Consider the following 26871-nt stretch of genomic DNA (forward strand, 5'->3'; position numbering starts at 1 on the left):
TGGAAAGAATTAAGCGAGAAACAGTTTTTCGTAAGATCTTCTTGCTATTAAGTCATATAATAGGACAGAGAACCGACATGTCCTGACACTCAAGGAGTTAGACCAGCCGTCTCAGTTTGTGCGGGGCTTTCCCATTCCGACACTGTGAGTCCTGCAGCTCTGGTGACCTCTTGGTCCTGGCCGAACTGGGGCAGTTTGCCAACTTACTCTCAGGGGATACCAAGAGAAAGTCTCCATGTAGACATCTGGGATTTTAGCACTTGTTCTTTCTTCAAGATAATTATCAAATCCACGGGCATTAGGTAGAGAATTTTCTTAAAGAGTTCCTGCTGGCTTGTAGAATTTATTTCACTCAATTTAATATAATAAATATATAGTAAATATATTTGTATATCAAAAAGAGTAAGTAAGACTTAAAAAAACACAGGCCACATGCTCAGTACCATCTGCAAGATTGGAATCTAAATGCCGTTTGATTACATCCCTCATATACGTACGTTCTTTGAAAACTAGAAAATGAGACAAAACTTTAAGGTCTGATGCTCTAGTTATACATAGTGTTTGGATCAGTGACAACTCTTAGGTTTTGGTGAGAGTGTAAATAAAATTTTGGGACATAATTTGTCTTTATTTTGCAACACCGAATATCAGCAGTCTTACTCCTCTATGTGTGTACCCTAGAGAAATAAGCTCTTGTAGACACGCACTAGGAGATATGTAAGTAGCTTCACAGCTGTATTGTTCATGGTAGCAAAACGTGGAAACAGTGTCAGTCTTTATTAACTGTAAATATACGAATTGTGATATAACCATATAATGGAATTATCTATTATGCGAGAAACAGTTTTGAAGATTAATGAACCTTAGCTATACATTTTACTTTATTTTATTTATTCTTTTAGAGAGGGGTAAGGGAAGGAGAAAGGGAGAGAAACTTCGATGTGCAAGAAAAACATCGTTGCCTCTTGCACACACCATCTAGGGGCACTGGCCTGGAAACTAGGCATGTGCCCTGACCAGGAGATGTTAACAATCAACATGGATTAATTTTAGAAACAACGTTAAATAAAAATTAGTCTCAAATAATGCTGTTAACAAAACATTAGTCTCAAAAAAATATAGTATGGCTCCATTTCTTTATGGATTCAGATGTTCTTTGATAATACATGTAATAAAGTTATAAACAGACATATATAATATTGGTCTACTATATATAATACACATGATACAATTGTGCTGGAGGTCTTCAAGACCACCCTCAGGTGAGGTAATGCACTAGGACTATAGGGTTCAGCACATAGTCCTATAGCTCTGATTACTTACAGTGAAAGGATACAAAGCAAAATTGGCAAAACGAAAGGCATGGGGTGAAGTCTTGGGAGAGGAACTAGGCTTCCAAGAGTCCTTTCCTCATGGAGTCAGTCACACAGGACATGCTTATTTCTCTCAGCAGTGAGTTGTGACATGTATGAAATGTTATCTGCCAGGGAAGCTTGTTAGACACTCAGCAGGGTTTTTATTGGGAGCTGGTAACCTAGGCTGCCTCAGGCTGACACCTACCAAAATTCTAAGCTTCCTAAAGGAAAGCGTGGGTTCAGGGTCAACCATATTGTTTGTACACACAATTTAGGCAAAGTGAGCTACTCTTCTCAGTTGTGGGAATAATGGGAGCCATTCCAAAAGCCAAGTTACTCAAGGGTCAACTCTGTAAGTAAACCTTTGAAAGGATAGCGATAAAGCCTGCTAGGTTAACTCTTTATACAAAACAAAATACCATATATTACATGCTAATGAATTGGCATAGTGACATAATGAATGCTGTTATGGTATTTATATTTTGTGTTTATATGAATGAATAATGCATTATTTCTACAACAAAACTATTGACAAAGGAATGATAAACTGGTTCTCTCTGGAGGGTGGCAAGTGTGGAACTTAAGTGATACTAGAGAAAATACTGCTTAATTGGTTTTGGGTTTATTCATATTTATTTGTATACTATTTATATATCAGGTATTGCATAGTACAAAACTTCAGTTTTTAAAGCAAAAAAGGAACATTTGGCTACCTAATTCCTGTTTTTCCAAGATGGCAAGTTCTCATCCCTTGGTCCCACTGAGTATCTGTCACTTTTGAGATGACCTTAGCATTAGTCTTATTTTATGGTAGAATGACAGCAACACCCCTCTTTTCCCCTCCCCATTAGGGAGTGGAAATAGGCAGTTTCACCCCAGAGAAACCGTGAAAAGGTCGAGAGGTACTATATTTTGCCGTGTATAATGCGCTCCCACGTGTAGTGCATACCCATGTTGTTACATTCATTATATATCTATGGCATGTAATCGTTACACCCATGGATAATGCATATCCTTATTTTTTCCTCAAAAATTTGGGCAAAAAACTGCACATTATACATGGCAAGACACAGTATAAAGTTTTCTGAATTTTCCTTGTGGATTGGATTATGACTTGTGGGGGGGGGTGGGGTGGGGGGGTGGGTCTTAAGGAAGATGCTTCCTGCTACAAGGAAGGCAAGAAAGGAAGAGGAAACACTTAATCAGAGAGGGAATCAGGAACCCCAGAATCAGTTCCCAGTCCCACCTATAGACCTTGGGCAAGCCCTTGAGTCATGCTGTACAGGGAAGACATTTGAGTAGATACTAGCTTGATAAGGGCCAGAAGTCGGCAATAAACTGATGAGCTCCTAAACACAATTGTAACTCCCCTGTAGAAGGAAGTTTCCATTCGAGAGATTGAGAATTGAGGCCAATCTTCTAGGCATCAGGCAGGTTTATAAAACAGTCACTTCTGACTTTGTGAAGTTGACATTTCTGTTCAAGTAATAATAATTTAATAAGCATAATGAGTGCCTATTATGACCAGACAATCAATGTACATATGTTACCTTACTTAATCTGCATTACCCTGTTGGTAGATTATATCTTCATTTTTACATAGAGAACTAAAGCTGAGAGAGGTAAAAAGAACATGCCCAAAACAGCCAGTTAGTATTAGAAGTAGGATTCAAGCCAGTAACTTACAAAGATTCTAGGTTTAATATACAATAATAGATACCCCAATTAAGTACCTGCTATATGCCAGTTTCTCCCGTAGCATATATTTTTTAAAGGTTTTATTTATTTTTAGAAGCAAAGGGAGAGAAACATCAATGTGTGGTTGCCTCTCATGCGTCCCCCACTGGGGACCTGGCCCGCAACCAGGGCATGTGCCCTGACTGGGAATCAAACCAGCAACACTTTGTTTCGCAGTCCAAGCTCAATCCACTGAACTACACCAGCCAGGGCCATAAGCGTTTTTTAATATATCCTTTTAGCACTGCAACATTGCATAGCATGTATTATCTTTATTTTAGAAATAATGTAAATTGAGGCAAGATGGTTCAACTTGCCCAAGGAACCCAATTAAATTTTTGCATTACTATATTTTGCAAAATTATTTTTATTTTACTTTCTCAATCACTCATCAAACATTTGAGAGCTTAGTGTGTGCTGGGTATTGGGGATTTAAAATCATTTAAGGCATGGGCCTGCCTCTCTGCTTCTAGCCTGGAGAAAGAAATGGATTGGTAAGTACATGGTGTGGTGGGTGCTGATTGAGACAGTATAGCCTAGTAGGAATGTGAGCTCTGGGGCTGGACTGCTGGGGTTCACATCCTGGCTCTGCAATAATTTTCTTTGGAAGCTGGAGTAAGTTAATTACCTTGCTATGGTTCTTTATAAAAATCTGTAAAATGAGGATAATATTGAAGGGATTAAATGAATTAATAAGTATGACATGGTTAATAGACACTACACTATTGTGGAGGTTTTTTTCCCAGAGTAATAATTAGACAGTGAAGGTCAGAAAGGACATTCCAAGCTTAATGAATGGCATGTATAAAAGGCAGAGGTGAAAAAAGTCGAATTTCAGGAACTATAGAGAGTGAGGAAATCAGTCCTGAATTCTGTGATTGAATAACTCAAACTTCTTTAAATTGTATCCATACTAAAAATAGATGATGGTATTTGTGCCACTAGATGGTAGTGTTTTCAAATAATCAGTGGTTAATTAGCTTACAATATTTAAAAAGAAGTCTTTAATTGAAATGTATTTGACATACATATGTATAAATTTAAGATATACAACATGTCGATGTCATATATTTACATACTTTAATGATTGCCATTGTAGCAATCAAGTAATTTGCACCTCTGTCATGTTACATAATCATTTCTTTTTAGTGGTTGGAATAATTACGTTCTCTTTTAGCAAGTGACACTGCGATCCAGTATTGTTGTCTGTGTTCACTGTATTGTGCGTTAGATCTGTAGGGCTTACATGTCACCTGCTGTAAGTTTGCACCCTCAAACAACATCTGTCCTCCCCGTTTCACCCCCGGTCCCTGCTAATCGATCGTCATTTCCATTTTTATGTTTCTTTTTCAAATTCCTCATATTAGTGAGATCATACAGTACTTGTCTTTCTCTGTCTTATTCCACTTAGCTTAATGTCCTCAAGGTCTATCCATGTTTTCTTACCCCAATTAGAAGTCTTTTGGTATTTCAAGTTGTAATTAAATACTTGTTTTCAGTAGTGATTGTGCCAGATTCATTTATAATGCTTAAAGTTTGTTTTTCTGAATATTTGGAATTTGCTTAAGATAGCAAAAGTTGTTTCTCTGACACAGTAGTGATTGCTGTGCATTCACTAGATGACTTTGGAGCCATACTGTAAGTACATTATTTTTGCGTGTGGTGGCCTTAAAAACAGACACCGTGTGGTTTGAGTTTTGGTTGAAGTCATTTTTGCTGCGCAGTTAATGGCAAGGCCCTCATTCCTTTAGCTCTCTCCGTCTGTCTTTAGAGTAACTCAGTCTCATGCTTTACCTTTATGCCGATACTACTCCTTCAGCTAATACCAACCTGTTTTGATGCATTACCAGAGTTTGTTTTTCAGGGAGAGAAGGAGCTGGGTTTAGAGTAAGAAATGTATAAAACATTTTCTGGTAACAAAACAGTGTAAGCAGAAGGAGTTAACACAATTGGAACAAAAGAGAATTCTTTCCACAGGTGTACCTTTGGCAAATGTAGACTGTGGATGACATTCGCTCTAATTTTCAGCAATACTTTCAATTAATATGAGATGATTTTTTCACCTTGAGGTTAAGCACCATGGTATTGATGAGGAAACCTGGGGCTCTAGAGGTGGACTGACAGATCAGGGTTTGGAGGTAGTAGCTGTGTGGCTTTTGGCGAGTAATACTTTCGTAGCCTGTTTCTTCATGTAAAAGAGAGGAAAATGATACCCTTCAAGCAAGCTTGTTGAGAGGATAAGAGATGATACTGTTATTAGGCTAAGTTATAATATGTGGATGGCCTTTTGGGGAGACTGAAGTCTGACTGTATCTAAACAAATGACCCAGATTACTGTGCATTTTAAAGTCCTTTTAGCTACACTTAACTGCTTTTCATTGTCCTTACCAAACATTTTATCATCTGTAGTAGTCTTTAGGCCTGCTATATGCCTAATTTCCTAGTGTAGGCTTTTATAGGTCCAGAAATCACATTATAAAATTTGTTACAAAGTGAACCTAAAATAAGAATAAAAGGGTGTGTGGGATCTGGAGGAGAGACTAGCTGTGATTAAAGTATGTGATATAACAGTTCTTCTGGGGTAGGGGGGCGCTTGAAGTCTTTTTGTTTATTTTTTTTTTAACTTTTCCCAGATTAAAAAAAAATTTAGTGCATACAGAAGCTTTCATCTTATAAGTAACTGTCAGTGGTGAAGTTGTTAGTGTGAATGTAAAAATCACTTGTAATGGTAACACTAGGCAAAAATATCTTGAAAAAACACTAAAATTTCCAGTTAGCTATTATTTTTTAAAAATCCTGTTTTTACAAATCAGGTAAATTGAATTAAAACCATGTAACAAATTTTTATTTTATTTTTTTTAGCTATGATTTCACACCTATGGATTCTTCTGCAGTCTACGTGCTCAGTAGTATGGCTCGTCAGCGTCGTGCATCTCTGTCGTGTGGAGGACCTGGAGGTCAAGACTTTACAAGATCTGGATTCAGTAAAAACTGTGGCTCACCTGGATCCTCACAGCTCTCTTCCAGTTCTTTGTATGCTAAAGCTGTCAAAAACCACAGCTCAGGGACTGTGAGTGCCACCTCTCCTAACAAGTGCAAAAGACCAATGAATGCCTTCATGCTTTTTGCCAAAAAATACAGAGTTGAATATACTCAGATGTATCCAGGGAAAGATAACAGGTAAAAATAATAATGATTCTAAATAATTAACACTTGGGTGCAGGTCACAGGAACTGGGACAGGTACTTACTCTACAATAATCCTTATTATTGAAGTCTTTGTTTTCTTAGGTTGACGGTCAAGTAAAGAGTGTAAGTGGAATTTTTAGGGTTACAGTTATTTTATAATACCTAGGTAAGTAGGTTATCTAAGTGGTAAGGACCTGCCTTCTAAAGTAGTAGTATTAAATGTCATTTACCTGTTAAAGGACACAGTTCTAACAACTCAGTTCCAGCTTTATGGGAAAGTCTAGCACTTTCCTTGCATTAGATCTCATTATTTAACACTTGGGTCATAGTACGGAGCGTGCAGGCATTGGCGATTTGTGGTGACTGCCAGATTTGTCAAGACTGAACCTAGAGGTGCCCTCAGTAGGGCCTGGGGATAAAAATTAACTTGTCCTTCTATTCGGTTTGCCATACCCTTTCCTTATCTCGGAACCTCTAATGCTCACTCCCTCTCAAACCAGCCAGGTTCTCTGGGTATGAGAATTAGCTTCTTCCAGTCTTCCTAATCCCCTGACAATGAAAACTACCATCTCCTTTACCCTTGATAGCATGAGAATTCAAATGATTATCCACTTTGTGAACTTTATTTATATATTTTATATATATATATGTACACACACATACACATATTTCTAAAATACTGATATAGCATTATATTAGTTTGAGGTGTATAAGTGATTCAATGTATATTGCAAAATGATCACTGCTGTAAGTTAACATCATTACCACAGTTTTTTTCTTATGATGAGAACTTTTAAGATCTACTTTCTTAGCAACATTCAAATAAGCAATACAGTATTAAATCACCCTGTGTTACGTTATGTCCCCAGTACTTATTTTATAGCTGAAAGTTAGTACTTTAAGACCATCTTCACCTGTTTTGTACCCAAGGCCCCTCCCCCCCCCCACTTCTGATAACAACGCATCTGTTCTCATGAGCTTAAGTTTTAAATAGTTAACATTTGAAAGAGAGAAGCTACTTTTATTGAGTGCATCCCTGATTTAGGAAATCACACAGCTGAGTATTTCTTCCTGGTTTAACTGGTGGATATGACGACCATTATATGGTATCTTTAACCTAGAGATGAACAAACACTGGCTTTTATTTTAATAAAGGAGGAAGCAGTATAGTTACAGTACCTGATTGCATCTACTTACTGGATTAAAATATTTAATACACATTTAATTTGTTTTTAAGTAGTTAGAACTTCTGTAGTTACTCTTCTGTAAAGCTTAGAAGCAAACAACAACAAAACCTGAAACAAAGAAAGCTCAGATGGGTATCTCTAGCTTCCCTGTGAGTTACTGTAAAATCACTTGTACGAGGGGGGTACCCCCCCAAAAATGAAAGTTTCTTATAAAAAGTTGTATATACTTACATGTTTAAACTCAGTCACCTTCAAAGCGCTCTCCATCTGATGCAGTGCCTCTATCGAGACGTCTTTTCCACCGCTCCAAACAGTGTTTGAACTCATCAGTTTCGATGCCTTTCAGTGCGTCTGCCATGTTTGTGTCACCTCTTCCACCTCAACGAGAGTTTCCCTTTGAGGACTTTTTTCATCCAGGAAACCAAAGAAAGTTGCTTGGGGCAGGGGGTGAGATCTGGTGAATGGGGGGGTGGGGCACGGTGGTCATGCCTTTTTTTGGTCAAAAACTGCTGAACACTCAGCTCGCTGTGGGCAGGTGCGCTCAGAATCACCCATCAAGAAGTGAGCAAATGCATTAAGTCTTCAAAAAAAGATTCACTGAAGCTGAAGCAGCTTCTCACAACACCAGCTGGTACAGTGATACAGAGGGGTTCCTAGTACGCTCACCCAGCAGGGAAGTCACCTAGAATTATCTTCTGGCCCTCCCTCCAGAAGATAATTCCATATTTTTGTTGTGTTTTTGGGGGGTCCCCTCTTGTATACACTTAATGCAATTATTCCAGGACCTTTTGTTCTGTGTGGGTGTCATGGAATTAATGGTTAAAAGCTCTTCATAGAAGAAAAATGGTTTATGTCCTGAATGAGACTATTTTAAATAGATTTAGGAGCAGATTAATAAATATAAACAGAAAATAACTTCAGATTTCTATCATGAAGTCTTAGAGTGTGACTTCTTTCCCTTTGAGTTTATGCAATTTTCTCAGGTGATAAATGCAAATATTGCTTAAGGTTTAAGTGGTCTTAGGAGGTAAATAGTAGGGTTTGCGTATTTACTGCCACATTTTTACTGTGGCTGCGTGAGTGAGAAAAAAAAAAAGACTTAAAATTACTTGACAGGTTATGGGCCCAAACAGAAAGCTTTTAATACAAGATGAATACTTTGTGCTGCTGACACACTGAATATTGTCTGCCGTGATATCTTAAACTTCTTTTAAAAACCAGTCTACCAGGATAGAACCAATGGTAATTGAAAACATTTCTTTGAAATAGTTAACTTCTTTCTTTAAACTGAACTTTATAGAACAGCCATTTTTTAACTGTTTCAGATGTCCTTTCACAATTGGAAATGTTGGTATTATTCCAGGAGGCTTTAACTGCCAAGATGATGACAAACGGACCAAATGAGATTTTACTGGAAATGACTGCTGTAGTCTTCACTTGTTCCTTCCTCCGTGTTGCAGAGTTTTGTCTTTTTTCTTCTAGATTTCTTCCTGAAGTAGTAGCACTCGACATGAGTTTTATGAAAAATTCTTGCTCTCAGCAGTGTATAAATGTTTATTCTTGCAGAGCCATAAGTGTGATCCTTGGTGACAGGTGGAAGAAAATGAAGAATGAAGAGAGAAGGATGTATACATTAGAGGCAAAGGCTTTGGCTGAAGAACAAAAACGTTTAAATCCTGACTGTTGGAAAAGGAAAAGAACCAATTCAGTATGTTTCAACAAGTAGCTGCTTAACATTATCGTCATTCTTTTCCCAAAATTGTACTGGAATATTGGAGCAGTTGTTACAACCTTTAAAAGGCTGCGTTGATACTGTTTCTCAGCCTTTTTGTACTTCAAAATCTAATAGTGTTTTTATACCATCATATTTGGCAGGCTTCCTTCCTTTTCATTACTCAGTGTCAATTACCCTTTTAGCAGGGGAGATAGAAATGTTAGACATGCGTATGAAGTATGTTGGAAATGTTCAGGTGTAGAAATAAATTTGGAACGTATTTTTTGTGGGGGTTGAAAAATGGGTGTTAATTAACTTTAATATCACAGGAAGTTTTTCTGATTGGTGGTGGTATGTCTCAACAGCCTTTTTCCCTTAATTGGTGAGGGGTGATAAAGGAACTGGGGGTATAAGGGTTCACTGCCCAGCCTTTGTGAGGACCACTGACATATGTATTGTTTCTAGATTTAAAAAAAAAGACAACACCAGGAAAGGGAAGAATTAGAAAGGCCCAGGAAGACTGGTGCAAGGTTTGCATCATAATGCTACTTAATAGACTTGATTCTTAGAATTTTGTCATTATTAGACTGGCATCTTTTAGGTATTTTTAGATTAACTACAAGAAGATGTTGCATGATAGAACAGAATGAGCTCAATTTGAAATACCTAAAAATGAAGGGTAGACATCAGTTCGCAGCAGGAGGGCTGGCCAGTGTGTCTGTGCCTGGTTCTTGGGGTACCTTGCACTTTACTTCTGTTTACATTTTTCAAGAATTTCTTTTAAAGAGATAGTGGTCAGATTCCAGTATCAAAGAGTGGCTGAACTAGATATTTGAAGTTCTGGACTACCTTAGGATTCCATGGAGGACTCTGCCTGCATCCCTTTTTCTGCACCTCCTAAGTTAATTTCTCTCCTCATCTTCAAAAATGTCTTGAATGCTTGAGCCATCAGGTATTAGTGAGATTTTTTTAAATTCTCACCTTTGAGAAAGTGATTTTTTTAAAAAAATAATAAGCTTAAAAATGTTACTGTCTACACTTTTCATTTGTAGAGTTGTTATTTTCTATTGATCTGTAAGCATGAACTGAGTTATAATTTTATCTCCACAGGGCTCACAACAACATTAAACCGGGATGCTCACATTAAGTCTGCATTTGCATAAACATAGACTGCTGATGGAAAGACTGAAGATGATCATGGTCTCACCGTTTGTCCAGAATTCGTGTGACCATAAGATACTGATAGCATTGAGTCTTGAAATGATTTAATAATAAGAGTGAGGATTTGCTTTCTCCATTAGAACATTAAGTAAGCTAAAACTATCAATATTGTAAACCAAATTGCCTTATTTTTCTTCCAAACTTCACATATGTCTATCAGGTAATATAGGCTTGAAAATTGATATCCTGTGGTGCTAAAAAGTACAGTAGAAAGAGAGGAGAAGTGTATACATGTTTTATTTTAAATTGTACAAAAGGGGAATTTAAAAATATGTAACTGCTGTTTATACATTGGCTCCTTACTGCTTATTAATCTGTATTGTACCCATAATGGAATGAAACAGAAGCTGGGAGTTGGCCTTTCTTTGAGCAGCCACCACATAGCTCAGCAGCTGTGCCAAACGCAGGAGCTGTAGTCCGGCCAGTGCCAAGAGGCTACCAGAACGTGTGGGCAGGTGGCTGGTGTCAGAGTGTCAGTGTGAAGCCGCCTGCTCCGGCTACCGAGCTTGCTGAGTGTATGCACCAGGTGGCAGCACCCCTCCATCATTTCCAGTGGAGACCTGGTCCAGGCCACCGTAAAGTTAATAGCATTGGGATATAGTCACTGTAATGGTGCTATTAACAGTTGATACCATTGTATTTTCAATTTTGTGTTCTGTATCTCCTCAGCCACATATCTTAAATATCTTATTTCGTCATCGTATCTATGGTGGGGGCAGACTTTGCACTTACTGCAGTGCAACACTTGCACTTTACTTTTCCTCCAACTGTCTGAAATTAGAGCAAATACATTGGCAATACAGCTGCTTTGCTCTGAGCTACAATCATGGCTTTTCATGTTACTCACTAAGTGGTGTTTCTGGTAGGAATCACAGCTGTAAAATTGATTTCAGTTCCTTACACTTCATGATGTTGCCCCTAAATTTTGCACACTATATTCTTGTATATTATTTCAAATAAAATGAAAAAAATTGTTTCTCTCTGACTTTTGCTGATTGATTTTGAACATCACGTATGAGACATCAGAGTAACAGAGAAAATGGGAAATAAGTTGCCGATGTGGTTTTCAGCATCAAATTAAAAACAAAATGTTAATAGGACAAGGGCAACAGAAAAGTAAAACCTAGATTATTTATTAGAATCTTTGTAGAGTAAAAATTTTTATTTTTGACTTTGCAACAGCCCTGACAGTCTGCTTTTAATAAAATGACACACACAGTGTAAAGACAGACAGACTTTATTACAGATAGTGTGACGGACTGAAACAACCAGTTAGCTCTCCATCTCTGGGATATGCCAGTGGTTCCCAAATTTTGATGCATATTGGAAACACTTGGGAATGTTGCAAAAAAAAAAATACTAATGCCTGGCTCCTAACTCCAGATGTCTTACTATGCAGTACAAATACATACCAGGGTTTTTTTCTTCATGTCCCACCATTGATTCTAATGTGCAGCCAAATGTGAGAACCACTTGGGCTATGTATATCTGGTGAGGAAGCAAAATGGTTGGGACAAGGAGGGTACTTACTGTATAACCTTAAAAAGCAATGGGGACTCAATATGGTATTTGCGGGGGACTTGGTTAGGTGATGGGAAAGAAATTTTAGCTAGCCTTGTAGAAAAGCTTAAAAGGAGAGACACGAGTTGAAGGTCTAGAAAATCAGGTCCCTGGAGTTTGGAGGTGGTGGTGATTTTTGACATTTTATGCTACTTAAGAAAAGGTTAAAGAGATCAACAGAAAAAGATCGGCAGGAAGTACAGAAAAGTTGATTACATTCTTAAGGTAGTGACTAGTGGCTGTCTTTTAAAGTACGTGTTACTTAGTTTAATTGCCAGCCTTGAGTGGGTTAGCACAAAATGGAGATGAAGAAATACTGCACATTATTACTGAAGAGCAGACATAGCTTTTTGAAGCAGTTGAACCATTATGGGATAAACTGGTGCAAATTCTTTGCCTTCTCTACTTCTCACTGATTGAACATAAGCTTCCAGGGCTCCCCTGAAAACAAAAATGAAAACTTTGTCAAAACATTATACAAAATAAAACAGCTTAGAGGGTGTCAATATGTAAAAAAGAAGTAAGCCCATTTCTGGAACTGCTCTGCCCAGTTCATAAGCCATGTGACCAACAGCCTTCATTCACACTGATTGGTAGTGTGTTGGTATGGGTAAGGTGCAAAACAACCTTCTCCAGCCTGTATTGTACTTGGTCTAATTACACAATCACGGGCTCTCTGGCCTCTGTGATTGTTCCCAGTCTCCCTTTCCTGTTTCTCTGTCAGCCATGTGCAGCTTGTTCCCATTCAGAGCTCAGGCCCAGGGGAGGCATGCTCAGGAGCATGGGGGCTGCTTGGGTCCACACTGACCCCAGTAGGTGCACTGTCATTTGATAGAATATAAACCCACACGGAGAATTATTCTTGGGCTCAAAATTTTGGCAAATGGCAGTATAATAAGGCAGTCAATTTAGTCACAGGTATGTGATACGAGCCAGTTATATGAGTACAATGTTCTCATGGGTTAGATCAGGGGGCTAGCAAACGGCCCATAGGCTAAATCTAGCCCTATGCATGTTCTTTCGCGTGTTGTCGGGGGTGGCTGTACAGCGGCAGGGGGGCAGGCAGGGGCCATATGGCCTGCAAAGCCTATATACTTGGTATCTGGCCCTTCGTGGGAAAAGTTTTCACTCCTTCAAGGTGATCTGTTTAAGTGTTAGATCACACTTCAATGGAGCTAAAACAGTACCTGAAAGTTGTAATTATAGGTCTATCTAAGTGCCAGGTATAATAATCAAATTTTTAATATTAATACTGTTTTTTAAAATTGTACAACCCTGAGATTGGAACATTTCTATGAAGATGTAAGTTAATACCATTAGCTCACATACTCAGTCTCAATTCCCACCTAATATCTAATTCTTAACTGGTTGATTTGCTCCCAAACACTGAAAATGTTAATCCTTGGTCAGGTTTGTTCACTATTTTCATGTAACTGTGGGGCCTGTCCAGCTCATCGCTCACCCTGCAGGGCCCCTCCAGCCCCACTGTTGGCTTTCACAGTCCCAGCTCCTTTATTTCCAGCCCCTGACTTCCCTCCTGATGCTGTTTTCTGCCTGTGGTCTGGGTATTTTTACCTGCTTTCTTCCAGATCCCTCAAACTTACCTGTCAGAAACCGAGGGCAGTGGACACCCACAAAACAAAGGTACAGCACCAAGAGTGAGCCCTGATGCAAACAACGGGCTTTGGGCGATAGTGACGTGTTAGTGTTGGCTCACGGATTATTGTAAGCGGACCACTCTGGGGGAGGATGCTGATAATGGGGGAGGCTATGAATGTGGGGGAGGGGGTGTGTGGGAAACCTCTTCCATCTCAAATTTGCTGTGAGCCTAAATTTGCTCTAAAAAAATGAAGTCTATCAAAAAACAAATGGAAAGAAACCTAGGAGGAAAAATACCACCCCTAGGTTAGAGTTCTGCCCATCTTTCCCTATTTCCACAAAAGGCACCATCGTCCCCGAAAAGCTCCCGTTCTATGCTACACTTAATTATCAAGTCTTATTAATTTGTCTTATGCGTTACCACACCCAGTCCCTTCTCCTTTGCTTCAGTTTGTATCCTGCCACTGTGTGCCCTGACTGCTGCGGCAGCACTGCAGATGGTCATCCCGGTGCCAGCTCAGCCCCGTGCTGGTGCCTGCAGTCCACCCCCGGCCCCGCCCCGTTCCCTAGAGGACGGTGTAAACTCACCGCGCCTTGCCCTGCGCCAGCCCTGTGTGCGCGACTGCGGGGTTCTAGGCAGTGCTGCGCCCTGAAAGGCCCCTCGCACAACTAGTTTCCATCGTGTGTCACCAACACACGTGCAGAGCAGCTTCACCGGGTTTGTGACTCCAGGTTCCACCCCAGTGCCCACCCAGGGGGAGATCAACGGTGTGGGAGCAAAAGGACTGCATAAAGACGCCTGTCTGTGCCACAGAAGGCCCGCTTCTCTTAACCACTGAACACCTCAGTGTTAGGACCTTTCTCATCTTCCTCATCCTCGGAATGCCCTCCCTTTCTTGCTTTCGTCCTTGTAGAGCTATTTACTTAGGATCCAGCTCAAATGCGCTCTCTTTGAGAAAGTCTTTCCTAACTCCAGGCGCACAAAAGAATTGACACCACACTGTTGATGCACCTTCTGCATCAACAGCCCTGGCTCAGCAGGATCCCAGTGTTTGGGGATCCCTGAAGCCCGGCTCCATCCTCTGTTCAGGGCCTGCTCACATGATGCAGAGGACTGGCCGCCTTTCTTTAAGCAGCCTAGCTGGCATTCCAGGCTCTGCTCCACTACCCGCTACGCGATCTGGGCTACATTTGAGCCAATATGCTCCGAGCAAGAGGTTTGCACTCCCACCACATTAGAAGTACCTGTTTGTTGGTCAGTTTCCCTTTTAAGCTGTAACTTAACTTTGAGGCTTACAGCTGTTTTGCTCATTTATGTAACCCTAGGACCTAGTGCTTGACAAATGCATGATAAATGACTTAAAAAATGAATGGAAATACAGGATTATAATGAAAAGTAAAGCAAAACTGCAAAACAAAGGAGAAGCATGATTGTTGGGGTCCTCAAAAGCAGCAAAGGCCTGCCAAATGGAATCCAGCACTGTTAGAGAACAAAGTCTTGTGAGAGGCCTTAGTTCCTGTCAGAGCTGACCTTAGTGAGGCTTTCTTCATGAAAAAAGAAACTTGCTTCTTTTAGTAACTTTTCAAGTTGCTAAGGCATCCTGGGCAATCGCCCCACTCCCCAAAGTAGCCCCTGGAGATTTACACACAGTAGAAAAATCCCCAAGAGCCCCAACTGTCTTTGAGACCATAAGTGTATGTATCAGTCTGAGATACGAGTGCACCGAAATTCTGAGAAACTGTAATCGCTCTGCAGTGAATGGATTAGACCCCTTTTATCTACCATATTTTTTGGACCATAAGACGCACCTAGGTTTTAGAGGAAAATAGGAAAAAAAAAATTTTGAAGCAAAAAATGTGGTAAAATATTTAATACCATAAATAACAATATTTCACCAATGTAAATGTAAGCTACATTCAGACTATAAGACACACCCCCATTTCCCTCCCAAATTTGGGGGGGGAAAGTACGTCTTACAGCCCGAAAAATATGGCAATACAATACAAAAATCAACTCTGTAGTTTCATTTGCATTCAAAAGGATAAGGCATACAAACTACACAATATGTAGAAGAAAGTTTAGAAATGTGTTTGGTTAGGGTTTTTGGTATTCATCAAAATCACCACCAGAACTACAGAAAGAAAAACAGATTAAAGCTGCCCTCCTACATAAAATCAGAGTGAAGTTTTCAAGCAATTATTAAGTTACTTTATTTGCTTGAGCAAACACAAGCTTTCTTGAAAGTCAGGCTAAGCATTATGTAAGAATCAGTTCCAGCTCTGGTTTGTAACCAAAAGGATTATTAGTTACCCTTACTTTTTAAAAAATTAGTATAGGAACTGTGCAAACAATTAGTAAAGGAATAACTTGTTACATGGCAACACTTCTCAATGTGATACAAACCAGCCAAGTGGAGGCTTTTATGGAACACAGACTTGATCTTGTCAGGCATTAAATATCAGTGTACTTAGTACTGAAATGCATAAATGGCTTCAAGATCTACCACGTGCCTTCACAGGCAGGTAAACCCCTGGCTTCCCCTGGCTCCATCCTCCCTTTCGGACTCGTCTCAGGCGCCAGGTTCCAGACTGGTAGGTTAATGCCACAGGGACCCCAGGGGGAGAGACCAAATACCCGCCTCCCTCCACAGGGGTCCGAAGCACAGGAGCTGGGGGATGGTTCCTAGCTGGTGGGCCTTGGACCAGGGCAGGAGGGCAAGGGCTCCAAGGATGCACTTGGCACCAAGAACTGTATGGTGACTGCACAGATAAAAATTACCAATAGGCAAATAAAGTCTGTAAACACTTTTGACATCATAAAGGTGTTCTACTTAGACGATGGAACAGCAAGGAGAAGAGTTGCTGCTCCATTACAAATGCCAAGAGTAAATGGGTTTGCAGCCAATCCCACCACTTCTGCAGAGCTTGAGAAACCTTTTCATCAAAAACTCAGCCTTCCCTCTTTACTGACAGCACATTCAACATTTGCAGACCCACGGGTCTTCCCCCAGGGTGCAGCCTCCACACACGTGGGCACACTCGTGGCTGGAGCTCCTGCCTGGTGGGCGCTGAGTAGGTACAACTTTCCTCCACTTACACCACTGGACCCCATGAGTCAGTGGTTACTCTAATTTTAAAATTAACTTGACAAGTATCCACTCAAGCTCCAGAGAAACATCTGTGTCCAAAGGAAATAGGACGGAAGGCAGAAGAGAGTGCGATCCCCATCTACTCAGAGCGGCAGTCGTTCCAGTCACACTGCCCTCTGCTCGCCCCGCTCCCCGGCAGCCTAGCACACTGCTGGGAGGCACAGATGAGCACACAACACGGTTTGCCCCGAGAGCTAGAACAGAGTGACTGACATTTAAAGAGCAATACTCGCCTTGGGTTTATCTGCAGGGGAAAGAAATTCACCCGGCAGTGCTTCAGTACTCAGGGAAAGATCAGTTCGCAGTAAGAGATGAGAGAGAACACTGTCAGGACGAAGCCTCGCCCACAGCGGGCTGCACAGGGCCCGACGTGGGGCCCCGGGGAGGGCCCCATTTGCTGCTCGGAGTGCGAAGATTCTGGTATCAGACGTGGGGGGGATGGACAGATCTTATTTAAAAATCATGACATTATTTCTTAGCATGATTTTCAGTTGCTAATTATAGGCTTAGCAACAGCAGTGCTGATGAAATCACCCAGGAGACACTTTTGAGGAGCGGCGAAGACGACGCATGCGTCCACAGCAGGACGGCTGTTGCGGGCGGACTTGCCCCAATTTGTTAAGAAGACAAAAAGGAACCCTGTTCGGCTGACTGAATTCTAAATACTCTTCTATTACCAAGTGGGTTGCTGCTGAGGGAGTCTTTGGGACTCAGAACAAAAACGCCACAAAGACACTGAATCCCCGAGTTAGCCCAGGCCCACGGTCTTTTCGGAGGGTGGTTTTCACTAGTCTCATGAGTTGCTGGGAGGCTCCCCCGGTGTCCTTTCCCATTCTGGGTCAGATGCTCATAGCTGAGAAGAGTAACATACGCAAGGACGAAGAGCAGGGGCCAAGCCAATCTACTTTTTATTCACAGAGGAGCAGGGAGGGTGAGGGGCTCAGGTAGGCTCTGCACCAAGCCTGAGGGCTCGGCGCCTCTCCCTGACGCTGGGCGGGTGCTCCTCAGGGGCGGCTCAGAGCGCCTGTCCTCAGCGGGGCCCTTCGCCCACACCCGGGCAGCGTCCCGCCTTGGCTGTGCGGTGCAACTGCCTGGGCGGCTAGGAGAGCCTGAGGCCAGGTCCTAGCTCCGGAGATTCTCGGGTCTGAACACCGGGATTTTTCAAAGCTCTGTAAAGGACTCCTGGGTGCACACATGGTTGACACCACATTGGCCTGGGGGAACCCAACTCATCACCTGCACTTAGGCTCAACTAAGCCTTGTTTGGGGCTGTGATCCCCAGGCCAGCATCACTGGGATCCTCTGGGAGAAATGAGAAGGGTTTCAAGAGCTACCGAAGAGGCACAACTGACTGGATTTGGAGGGTGTGGGTGACGAGGAGCTGTATGATGACTTCAAGGTTCTAGCTTGCTGGGTAAGTGATGGTGACCCTTATCCAAGACGTGGAGTCTACAAGAATGCTCAGATTTGAGAGGAAAGATGATTTATTTTTGGCATTTTGGGGTTGAGGTTTCTGTGGAGCTTTGCGAGGCGGCCTATGATAGCGAGTTTGCTGGCCTGAGGCTCTAGGCGATCCAGGTGGGTCCCAGACCTGGGAGCCATTGGGACAGAAGCAATCACCAGAGTGGGGGGTCTGTATGAGTGCACTTGGGGACCAATACACAGGGAGAACATGAAGGAAAATGAGCCAGGAACAAACGGCGGGAAAGTGGCATTTAAGGAGTAAACAGGAGACAGGAAAAAAAATGGCCAGAAAGGTTAGAACAGAAAGAGATGACTACGGTCTCTTGGAAGCTCCAAGGCAGCTGGCCTGGTCCCGGTTTGCTTTGTGTCCGCAGGGCCCAGCGCAGAGCCAGCATCAGTAGGGCGCTGCGGCAGGGCTCGTGGTATCTAAATCGCTGCCGGCTTGTCCTTGTTTTCTACTATTAACTGCATCAAACTTTTGAGTATTTTTAAAAGTTTACTCAAATCTGTACTCTACCAATTTAATAACTGCAACATGAAAATAAAGCAGGAAATGTGAAGCTAAGACAAGGAGTCTTTTCATAGCTGAAGCTGGTTTTCAAAAGCAGAAATGCATGTTCTTAGGGCTGCAGCAGGCATGGGATAGCACAAAAGGGATGTGAAGCCTTGGAAGTGAAGGAAGCAGGAAGCAACCACTGTTGTGCCCAGTGGTTCCCTCAGGGGCTCCCTCCCGTGTGTGCCCCTGCAGTGAGGTGCCTGCAGCGCGGAGATGCCAGCACATGTACACACCCAACCGGGCACTGTTCCTTCCTCTTCCCCTGCGTCTCCCACTCTCCCTGGGCTTCTAACACAGACAGGTGCCCCTGGAACACATGGCTTTACCTGATGAGGAGGAGCCTGTCCTTTTCAGATGGATGGTCGTCCAGCCACTGGGAGAAGCGTGCATGGGACCATTCTGCCCTCTGAAGGGTTGAAACACAGTCAGAGAAGGGCACACAGGTTCTTCAGTGAACGGCAGCAAGTGCTGGTTCAAAAAGTGCTCTTAAGGGTTCCCAAGGTGAAATCGCCTCTGACAACTGCCAGAAGGATGGTGGCACAGCCGTTGCGGCACCTTCCTGGCCCCCAAGGAGCCTTATGGATTTGCCAATTGAAGGTGGGTCAGCAAAGGAAATGGGGCCTCCATCAAAGAAGCTTTATGGACATAAACTACTTGTGTCATTATTATTTAAAGTGCTTATTCTGAACTCATTAGGTAATTCTTACACTGCAGAGCAGTGGGAATCTTCCTTCCTTAGTGATTCTGCTCAGACAGAAGCCCACGACTAAATGGGGCAAAAGGAAGGCCAGGAATGCACTCCATGGACGGGGCTCGGTGTTCACAGACTGGAGAGGGAAGACTCATAGTGGGTCGTGGCCTCACATTATTACCTGGAAGGGGGATTTCAGGTCGGCAGGCGCTCTCGTGAACAAAAACTGGATAATGATGCTGAATGGAATGAGGTCCCCCAGGGCAGGACTGCTGGCCACGTGCTCGCTCGTCTGGAAGAGCAGTGGTCTGAAAGAGGGAGAAGCAGGGTTACTTCACACTGGTCAATACTGAAAGAGGTGATTTGGTGGAAAAATCAAAATAGCATATTAGTAGACTAGAATAGCATAGGAGTATAACAACATAACAGAAGAATGAATAATAGCATTCTTCCTGAACTGGCCAATGCTTAACCATTTCTTAACACCACACTCAGCCTGGACACCCACACACATCCACAAACTCTGTCAGGCTGACCCGCCGTCAGCTCCTTCCTTGTCCCCCAGCTCACCGGCCTGTGGGTCCCACGTTGCTTCCAAGCGCGTCAGCAAAGTCTCCTCCTAGAGCCCGTCTATTAATAGGCTAAACTCAAACCACACAGTAAAGCCTTCAAGCAGTTATAGTTAACAAATTCTTGTCTTCGTCAAAACTTTCAGCTTTCATTTTAAATAAAATCCTTTTTGGGGCTATAATCTAAGGTGGGTAAATTCAAACATTTTCTATACAACTTTTCAAAGGGCAATTATGTCTTTGTATACACAAAATTATTTCTTTGCTGAACATTGTATCAAATATTTACGCCTGCTCCCTTCTAATGCACTACATGTTGGGGGGTCACCATCCACCACACAGAGGCACACAGGCAAACCTAGCCCACTACCTATCACCTGCCACCTTGTCAGAAGGCTGGCAGGAATAACTAGAAACTCTTACCGACCTCTCCTTGGCTTTGGGCTCTGAGGGACAGGAGGGGTTAGAGGCCCCGCCGGAGGTGAGAGGTGAGATCGCAGCCACATCTAACAGAGCAGCAACGATGCTCACCCAAGAGAACAGCTCTGTGTCCTGGGCTCCTTCCTCACCCCACCGTGACCACTCCCGTCCACGGCTGAAGGCCCGCACAAACCACAGACCAGCTTCTCCCTCATACTGAGGCTCAGCTGGGACATCCAGTGAGGAGGGCTCTCAACAGACAGGTGATTCTTGTTGCATCCAGAACATTATTGGAAAGAATGTCTTTATATTAATTATTCTATAGGTAAAATCTATCTCTGGGAAGATTTTTCTAATTTCAACTGTTTTATCAAATAATATTTATCAGTAATTTATTTTATGTAGTTACTGTACAAACATTTTGGTTCATTTGTGTTGCCTATCACCAGAAACCCACACAGCTCCAAACTGGACGCTGCCTGGGATCGCAGCTGAGGTCCCCCACGGCCACACGGAGAGTTTTCAAGGCCCAAATCACCTCTCAATGTTTTATGCTGCAGAACTTCAGGCAATGAATCAAGCGCCTCATCAGGTACGAAGATGTGCTGAGGGAGCTCTGGTCTTTCTGCAGGCGTCCCTGTGTGTGGAGGACACTGTCTCCATCCAGGTGAAAGCGCCTAGTTTTAACATCGGCAGCGGCAGCAAGGGCGATGGCCACCACATAGAGCAGCGGTCCCCAACCTTTTTGGCAGCAAGGACTGCTTCGTGGAAGACAACTGTTCCATGGATGGGGGTGAGGGGATGGTTTCGGGATGGTTCGAGCACATTACAGGTCAGGCTCACCTCCTGCTGTGCAGCCTGGACCAGTACCAGTCCGCAGCCCAGAGGTTGGGCGCCCCTGGCATATAGCACTTACGAGGTGGCCAGTGCTATTTTAAAAGCTTTATATGTATATATGTGAACTCGCTTATTCCTCTAAAAACCCAGTGGGGAGGCAAAGAATCAACTACAAGCTAGAAAAGTGCAGAGCAAGGGTTCAACAGCCCCAGGCTCTTAGTTTTGCTCTTCAGCCCCTTTGAGGATCTCAATGGTGTCTCAAAACTGCTTGCCCTGTTTCCAGAACAGATAGACTCTCAGTGAGAGACGAAGACCCCTGGAGAGAGGATGGTTTAAAACTGTCAGCACTCCTATAGAGGAACCAACCTGAGCTTCTGGCAAGATGGCAGCATAGGCAAACGTGGTACTTGCCTACCCCCACAACCACATCAAAATTACAACTGACCTACAGAACCACCACCATCAGAACCGCCTGATATCTGGCTGAACAGAAGTCCTGTAACTAGGGTTATACAGAAGAACACATCAAGACTGGTAGGAAGCAGAACGTGCTGCTACCATACAATGTGTGGTAGTTAAAAATCAAGAGGGAAGCCCTGGCTTGTGTGGCTCAGTGGATTGAGCACTGGCCTGTGAAGCAAGGGATCATTGGTTCGATTCCCAGTCAGGGCACATGCCTGGGTTGCAGGCCAGGTTCCCAGTAGGGGGCGTGTGAGAGGCAACCACACATTGATATTTCTTTCCTTCTCTTTTGCCCTCCCTTCCCCTCTAAAAATAAATTAAAAAAATATTTTTAAAAATCAAGAGGGATACCTTGGCTGCAAAGGTACCCTCCCCCGCGGAGTAAGAGGTCCCAGCCCCACCGCAGGCACTTCAGCCCAGGGTTTCCAGGAAGAAAAGTCCCTATAACTTCTGGCTGTGAAAACCAGCAGGGATTGTGGCTGAGATGAAAGGCTGCTGGAGTCCCAAGTATTCCTCTTAAAGGGCCCACACAGGGACTTAGACTGACTCGCTCTGAGCTCTAGTCTGAAAGGCTCCAGGGACTTGCATGAAGGATCTGAATCGTCTGGCTTTAAGGTGAGAGCTGGAGGGGCAGCTTGTTCCCAGAGAGAAGTGCTGGCAGAGGCCACTGTTCCTTTGATGAGCCCTCCCTACAGAGCCAGCAGGTGGGCACCATATCTGAGTCTCCATCAACATCCCTGACACTGTTTACCCCACCCTGGTGATTCCCTGAGACCCTATCCAACCTGACATGCAGGCCCACCCAAGCCATTTCCAGCTACTTTTCCATACAAATGGCCTGCGTTGGCTTATGCTGTAGACTTTCCTAAATCTCTCAATGTGTCACAAATCCCAAATAAGCAGCATCTGGCCTCAGCATGCCCCATACCTCCTGCTAAGCAGCCCCAGGCCTGGCACTAGTGACAGCCAGCCTCTGTATCCAGCTTGGCCTCTCCCAGGCACCTCCAAGCTCAGCACAAGTAGCAGTCATCTGCAGATCACTTTGTCGCTCATGCCAGGTGCCTTTGGCCTGCGATTCCCGGGAGGTCCCAGAGCCAACACACACTGTGTTTAGCTTCAGACCACACCAATGCACCACACAACCACCTCCATGAGCGACACCTTCAAGTGGTGGACTCCTCAGGCACAGAGCCCCACTGAAATGAGTTTTGCCCTGTGGGGCCAGCTCCTGAACAGTAGATCCTCCACTGTAGTTGTGGTCAGTCCTCCCAGCACACTGGCCTGGGCGTAAATAACCCCCATTGGCCTGCAAACAGCAATGAAGGACCAACACCAGGGCACACACCCCACATTGTGGGGGTGAAAATGAAATGCCCAGGTTGGATGATGGGGGAGGCTGTGTTACTGGGCCCTACATGACACCTACTACATAAGGACACTCTACAAGACTGGGAGACACAGGAGCTCTGCCTAATACCTGAAGCAAACACAGGGAGGCTGCCAAAATGAGGGCATAAAGAAACATGTCCCAAATGAAAGAACAGAACAAAACTTGAGTAAAACAACTAAATAGAAAGAAGACAAGCAATCAACCAGATGCAGAGTTCAAAACACTGGTTATAAGGATGCTCAATGACTTAGGGGAAAAGTAGATGAACTTAGTGAGAACTTTCACAAAGAAATATGAAACATAAAAGCGAAACTAGGAAATATAAAAAGGAACTAGTCAGAAATGAAGAATATATTAACTGAAATGAAGAATACATTACAGGGAATCAACAGTGGAGAAGATGAAGCAGAGGATTAAAAAAGTAATTTGGAAGATAAGGAAGCATTAAATGTTGGGGACCACTCTGTGTGGTTTTGGAGACTGTAGCCCTGCGAGAGCAGGCTCTGCAAGGGGCTAGTAAGTATCCCTGGAAAACCAGGTAATGCAGGTGGCAGGCATGACCTGACTCTAACACCGAGGGTTCCCATGGGAAATCAGGCCTGATAAATACATTATATCCTTGTAGCTTGCTTTGCTTTGTATAGCCCTGTTGATATAAACTGGATGTTTAAGTTCAGGGCATAAGGAGTAAACTCCTTATCTCATGAAATACGTCTTAAAGACCATCTGGCATCAGCATGTCTCACAGACCTGACAAATATCTGTGTTCCTTCAATTATTATCTGTAGATATAACTGTTTTTGTATGACTATAGCCTTTGGACATTGATTGATGGGCTATGCATGCATGCTGTATACCCCTGAGCATACTGATCCCAATAAAAGCCATTTGGGAGAAGGGCTCAGGGCATTCCTCACTAGAGGGAATCACCACCCCCTTTCCCGCTGGAACAAGATTGTGTCCGGGATGGCTTATTTCTCATCCACAGTGGCCGGGAGAGCTCTGCGGGACGGAGTTCTCCCTCAATGAAACACCCAATCAGAACAGCAAAACGAAAAAAGAATAAAAAAAAAATGAGGACAGTATAAAGAGCCTCTGAGACAACTTAAAGTGTACCAACACTCACATCATGGGGTGCCAGAAGGAGAAGAGAGAGCAAGAAATTAATGATGAAAAAATAATGAAAAAATTCCCTAATCTGATAAAGAAAAGAAACATACAAGCCCAGGAAGCTTACAGAGTCCCAAACAAGATGGACCCAAAGAGGCCCACACCAATACACAACATATTTAAAATGCCAAAGTTTAAAGACAAAGAGAAAAACTTAAAAGCAGCAAGAAAAAAAGCCATTAACTACCTACAAGGGATTTCTCAACAGAAACATTTCAGGCCAGAAGAGATTTGTACAAATTAATCAAAGTGATGAAAAGCAAGGACCTACACACAACCAGGATTACTCTACCCCGTAAAGCTGTCATTTAGAATCAAAGGCCAGATACAGTGCTTCCCAGCTTTAAAGAAAAAGCTAAAGGAGTTCATCCCCACCAAGCCACCATTACAAGAAATGTTAAAGGGTCTTCTTTAAGAAAGAGAAAAATAAAAAATATGAATAATAAAATGGCAGTAAATATAAATCTATCAACAATGACTTTAAATGCAAAGGGATTAAATGCTCCCTCAAAAGACATGTGGCACCTGAAGAGACAACAGAACAAGACCCTCACATACTGCATGCTGCATGCAAGAGCCTCACTTCATATTAAAAGACACACACAGACAGAAAGTAAAGGGATGGATAAAGATACTTCACGAAAATGGAAATTAAAAAAAAAAAAAGCTGGGGCAGTCATACTTATACCAGATAAAATAGACTTTAAAACAGAGACAATGAAAGACCCATCAATTCTGCTTCTCGGTATTTTTCAGAAGAAACTCAAACACTAAATCAAAAAGTCTTATGCATCCATATATTCATAGCAGCATTATTTACAATAGCCAAGATATGGAGGCAATGGATAAATTGCTAAGTGCCCATCAACAGATAAGTAGATAAAGAAGTGATACATATCCATACACACACAAAGGAATATGACTTAGCCAAAAAAAAAAAAGAATGAAAATTTGCCACCTGCAGTAACATGGATAGACCTAGAGGGTGTTGTGCTGAGTGCAATAAATCAGACAAATACCATACGATTTCACGTATATGTGAAATCTGAATACAAAATACATGAGCAAGCAGACCAGAAACAGACTCATAGATACAGAGAGCATTTTGACAGCTGCCAGTGGGAGAGGGGTTAGGGGAATGGGTGAAAAAGGTGTAGGGATTAAGGAAAAAAACAGCAAACAAGTCACAGACACAGACAGCAGTGTGGTGCTTACCAGAAGCAAAGCGGGGGAGGTAGAAGAGGGTAAAGGAGGAATAAACGGTGATGGAAGGACCGTGACTTGGGGTGGCGAATACACAATATGGATGATGTATTAGAGAACTGTACCCCTGCAATATAATTTTATTAACCAATGTCACCCCAATAAATTCAATAAAAATTAAGAAAAAAGAAATGGTGTGTAACCTGCCACATCCCCTTGCTCTGCTGGGAAGACCGCAGGCGCACAGAGTCTCGGTGGAGCACAGGCTGCCTGGCGGCTCTCACGCACGTGTGCAAGGAGCGAGGAAAGAAAAAACAAACTTCATTATGATAAGCCACCAAGACTCTGAGGTCATTTGATATTATAGCATAACCTAGTCCATCATGCCAAATACACCTGGTGTACAGAAGCCTCTCAAATTATTACCAGCTATGACTATTACAACTCTTGTCCATCAGTGGCTTACAGCTCAGGCAGAGTAGAAGCAAGACTCAAGAAAATGAAATACTAAATGATAAGCTTCCACTGTCTATGAAAAGCCCAAAAATTTCCATCAAGTATGTATTCTAGAAGGCAGTAAAGAGAAAGAGATCGTGGCCTAAAATAACTTGAAAAGGTCTGGTTTCATAAAACCCAAATTTACTGAACCTTTAGTTTTTGTTCTACCTAAAGTAAAAAGAAATTTAATTGCTGGAAAAAAAAAGAAAGAAAGTAGGAATTTTCAGCCTCACTCTTCATCCTCCAGAAATGGGAAAAGGGCTGGAAGTGGAGTTAACAGCTGACCGCACCTATGCGAGGAAGCCTCCATAAAATCCCAGTGGGAGGGGTCTGGAGAGCTTCTAGGCTGGTGGGCACATCCACCCCAAGGACACACCCACGTCCATGGAGACAGATGTCCTGTACTCAGGACCCTCCCAGACCTCACCCTAGGTATCTCTTTATCTGGCTGCTCATCTTTATCCCTTATCATATCCCTTAATAAACTGGTTTGTAAACCTAAAAAAAAAGAAGTACAAATTGGTACGAATTGGTAGTTACAGAAGAGTCATAGGGATGTGAAGTGCAGCCACAGGAAACAGTTAATAATATTGTAGTAACTATGTATGGTGCCAGGTGGGTACTAGATTAATTGGTGTGATCACTTTGTAAGTTGTCTATGAGGGGGCACCTCCAAAAATGGAATTTATTTATAAAAAATTGTGTATTTATTCTTTTTTTTTTTTTTTTGGGGAGGAAGAAATCTTATTATTTTTTTTTTACATTTTTTTTAATATATTTATTGATTATGCTATTACAGTTGTCCCACTTCTCCCCCCACTCCACTCCATCCTGCCCACCCCCCTCCCTCCCACACTCCCCCCCATAGTTCATGTCCATGGGTCATACTTCTAAGTTCCTT

General features: G+C 42.6%; 2 protein-coding genes across 3 annotated transcripts in view; one reads left to right on the forward strand and one right to left on the reverse strand.

Annotated features, from left to right (window-relative positions):
- Positions 1–11387, forward strand: part of HBP1 (HMG-box transcription factor 1) — a 31490-nt gene extending 20103 nt beyond the window's left edge. For both annotated transcript variants that reach the window (XM_024558474.2, XM_045193560.2), the window contains exons 9-11: positions 5955–6272; positions 9034–9175; positions 10292–11387. In XM_024558474.2, the coding sequence (XP_024414242.1) occupies positions 5955–6272; positions 9034–9175; positions 10292–10309 (478 nt within the window). In that variant the 3' untranslated portion in view covers positions 10310–11387. The remainder of the gene's footprint in view (positions 1–5954; positions 6273–9033; positions 9176–10291) is intronic.
- Positions 11388–11623: 236 nt separating this feature from the next.
- The window catches only part of COG5 (component of oligomeric golgi complex 5), a 333141-nt gene continuing 317893 nt past the window's right edge, over positions 11624–26871 (reverse strand). Inside the window, exons 20-22 of the mRNA XM_024557957.4 lie at positions 19603–19729; positions 19057–19136; positions 11624–12403 (exon numbers count right to left, since the gene is read on the reverse strand). Of these exons, the coding sequence (XP_024413725.2) occupies positions 12289–12403; positions 19057–19136; positions 19603–19729 (322 nt within the window). The 3' untranslated portion in view covers positions 11624–12288. The remainder of the gene's footprint in view (positions 12404–19056; positions 19137–19602; positions 19730–26871) is intronic.

Source organism: Desmodus rotundus, chromosome 6 (genome assembly GCF_022682495.2).
Source record: "Desmodus rotundus isolate HL8 chromosome 6, HLdesRot8A.1, whole genome shotgun sequence".
In the NCBI taxonomy this organism is placed as follows: Eukaryota; Metazoa; Chordata; class Mammalia; order Chiroptera; family Phyllostomidae; genus Desmodus; species Desmodus rotundus.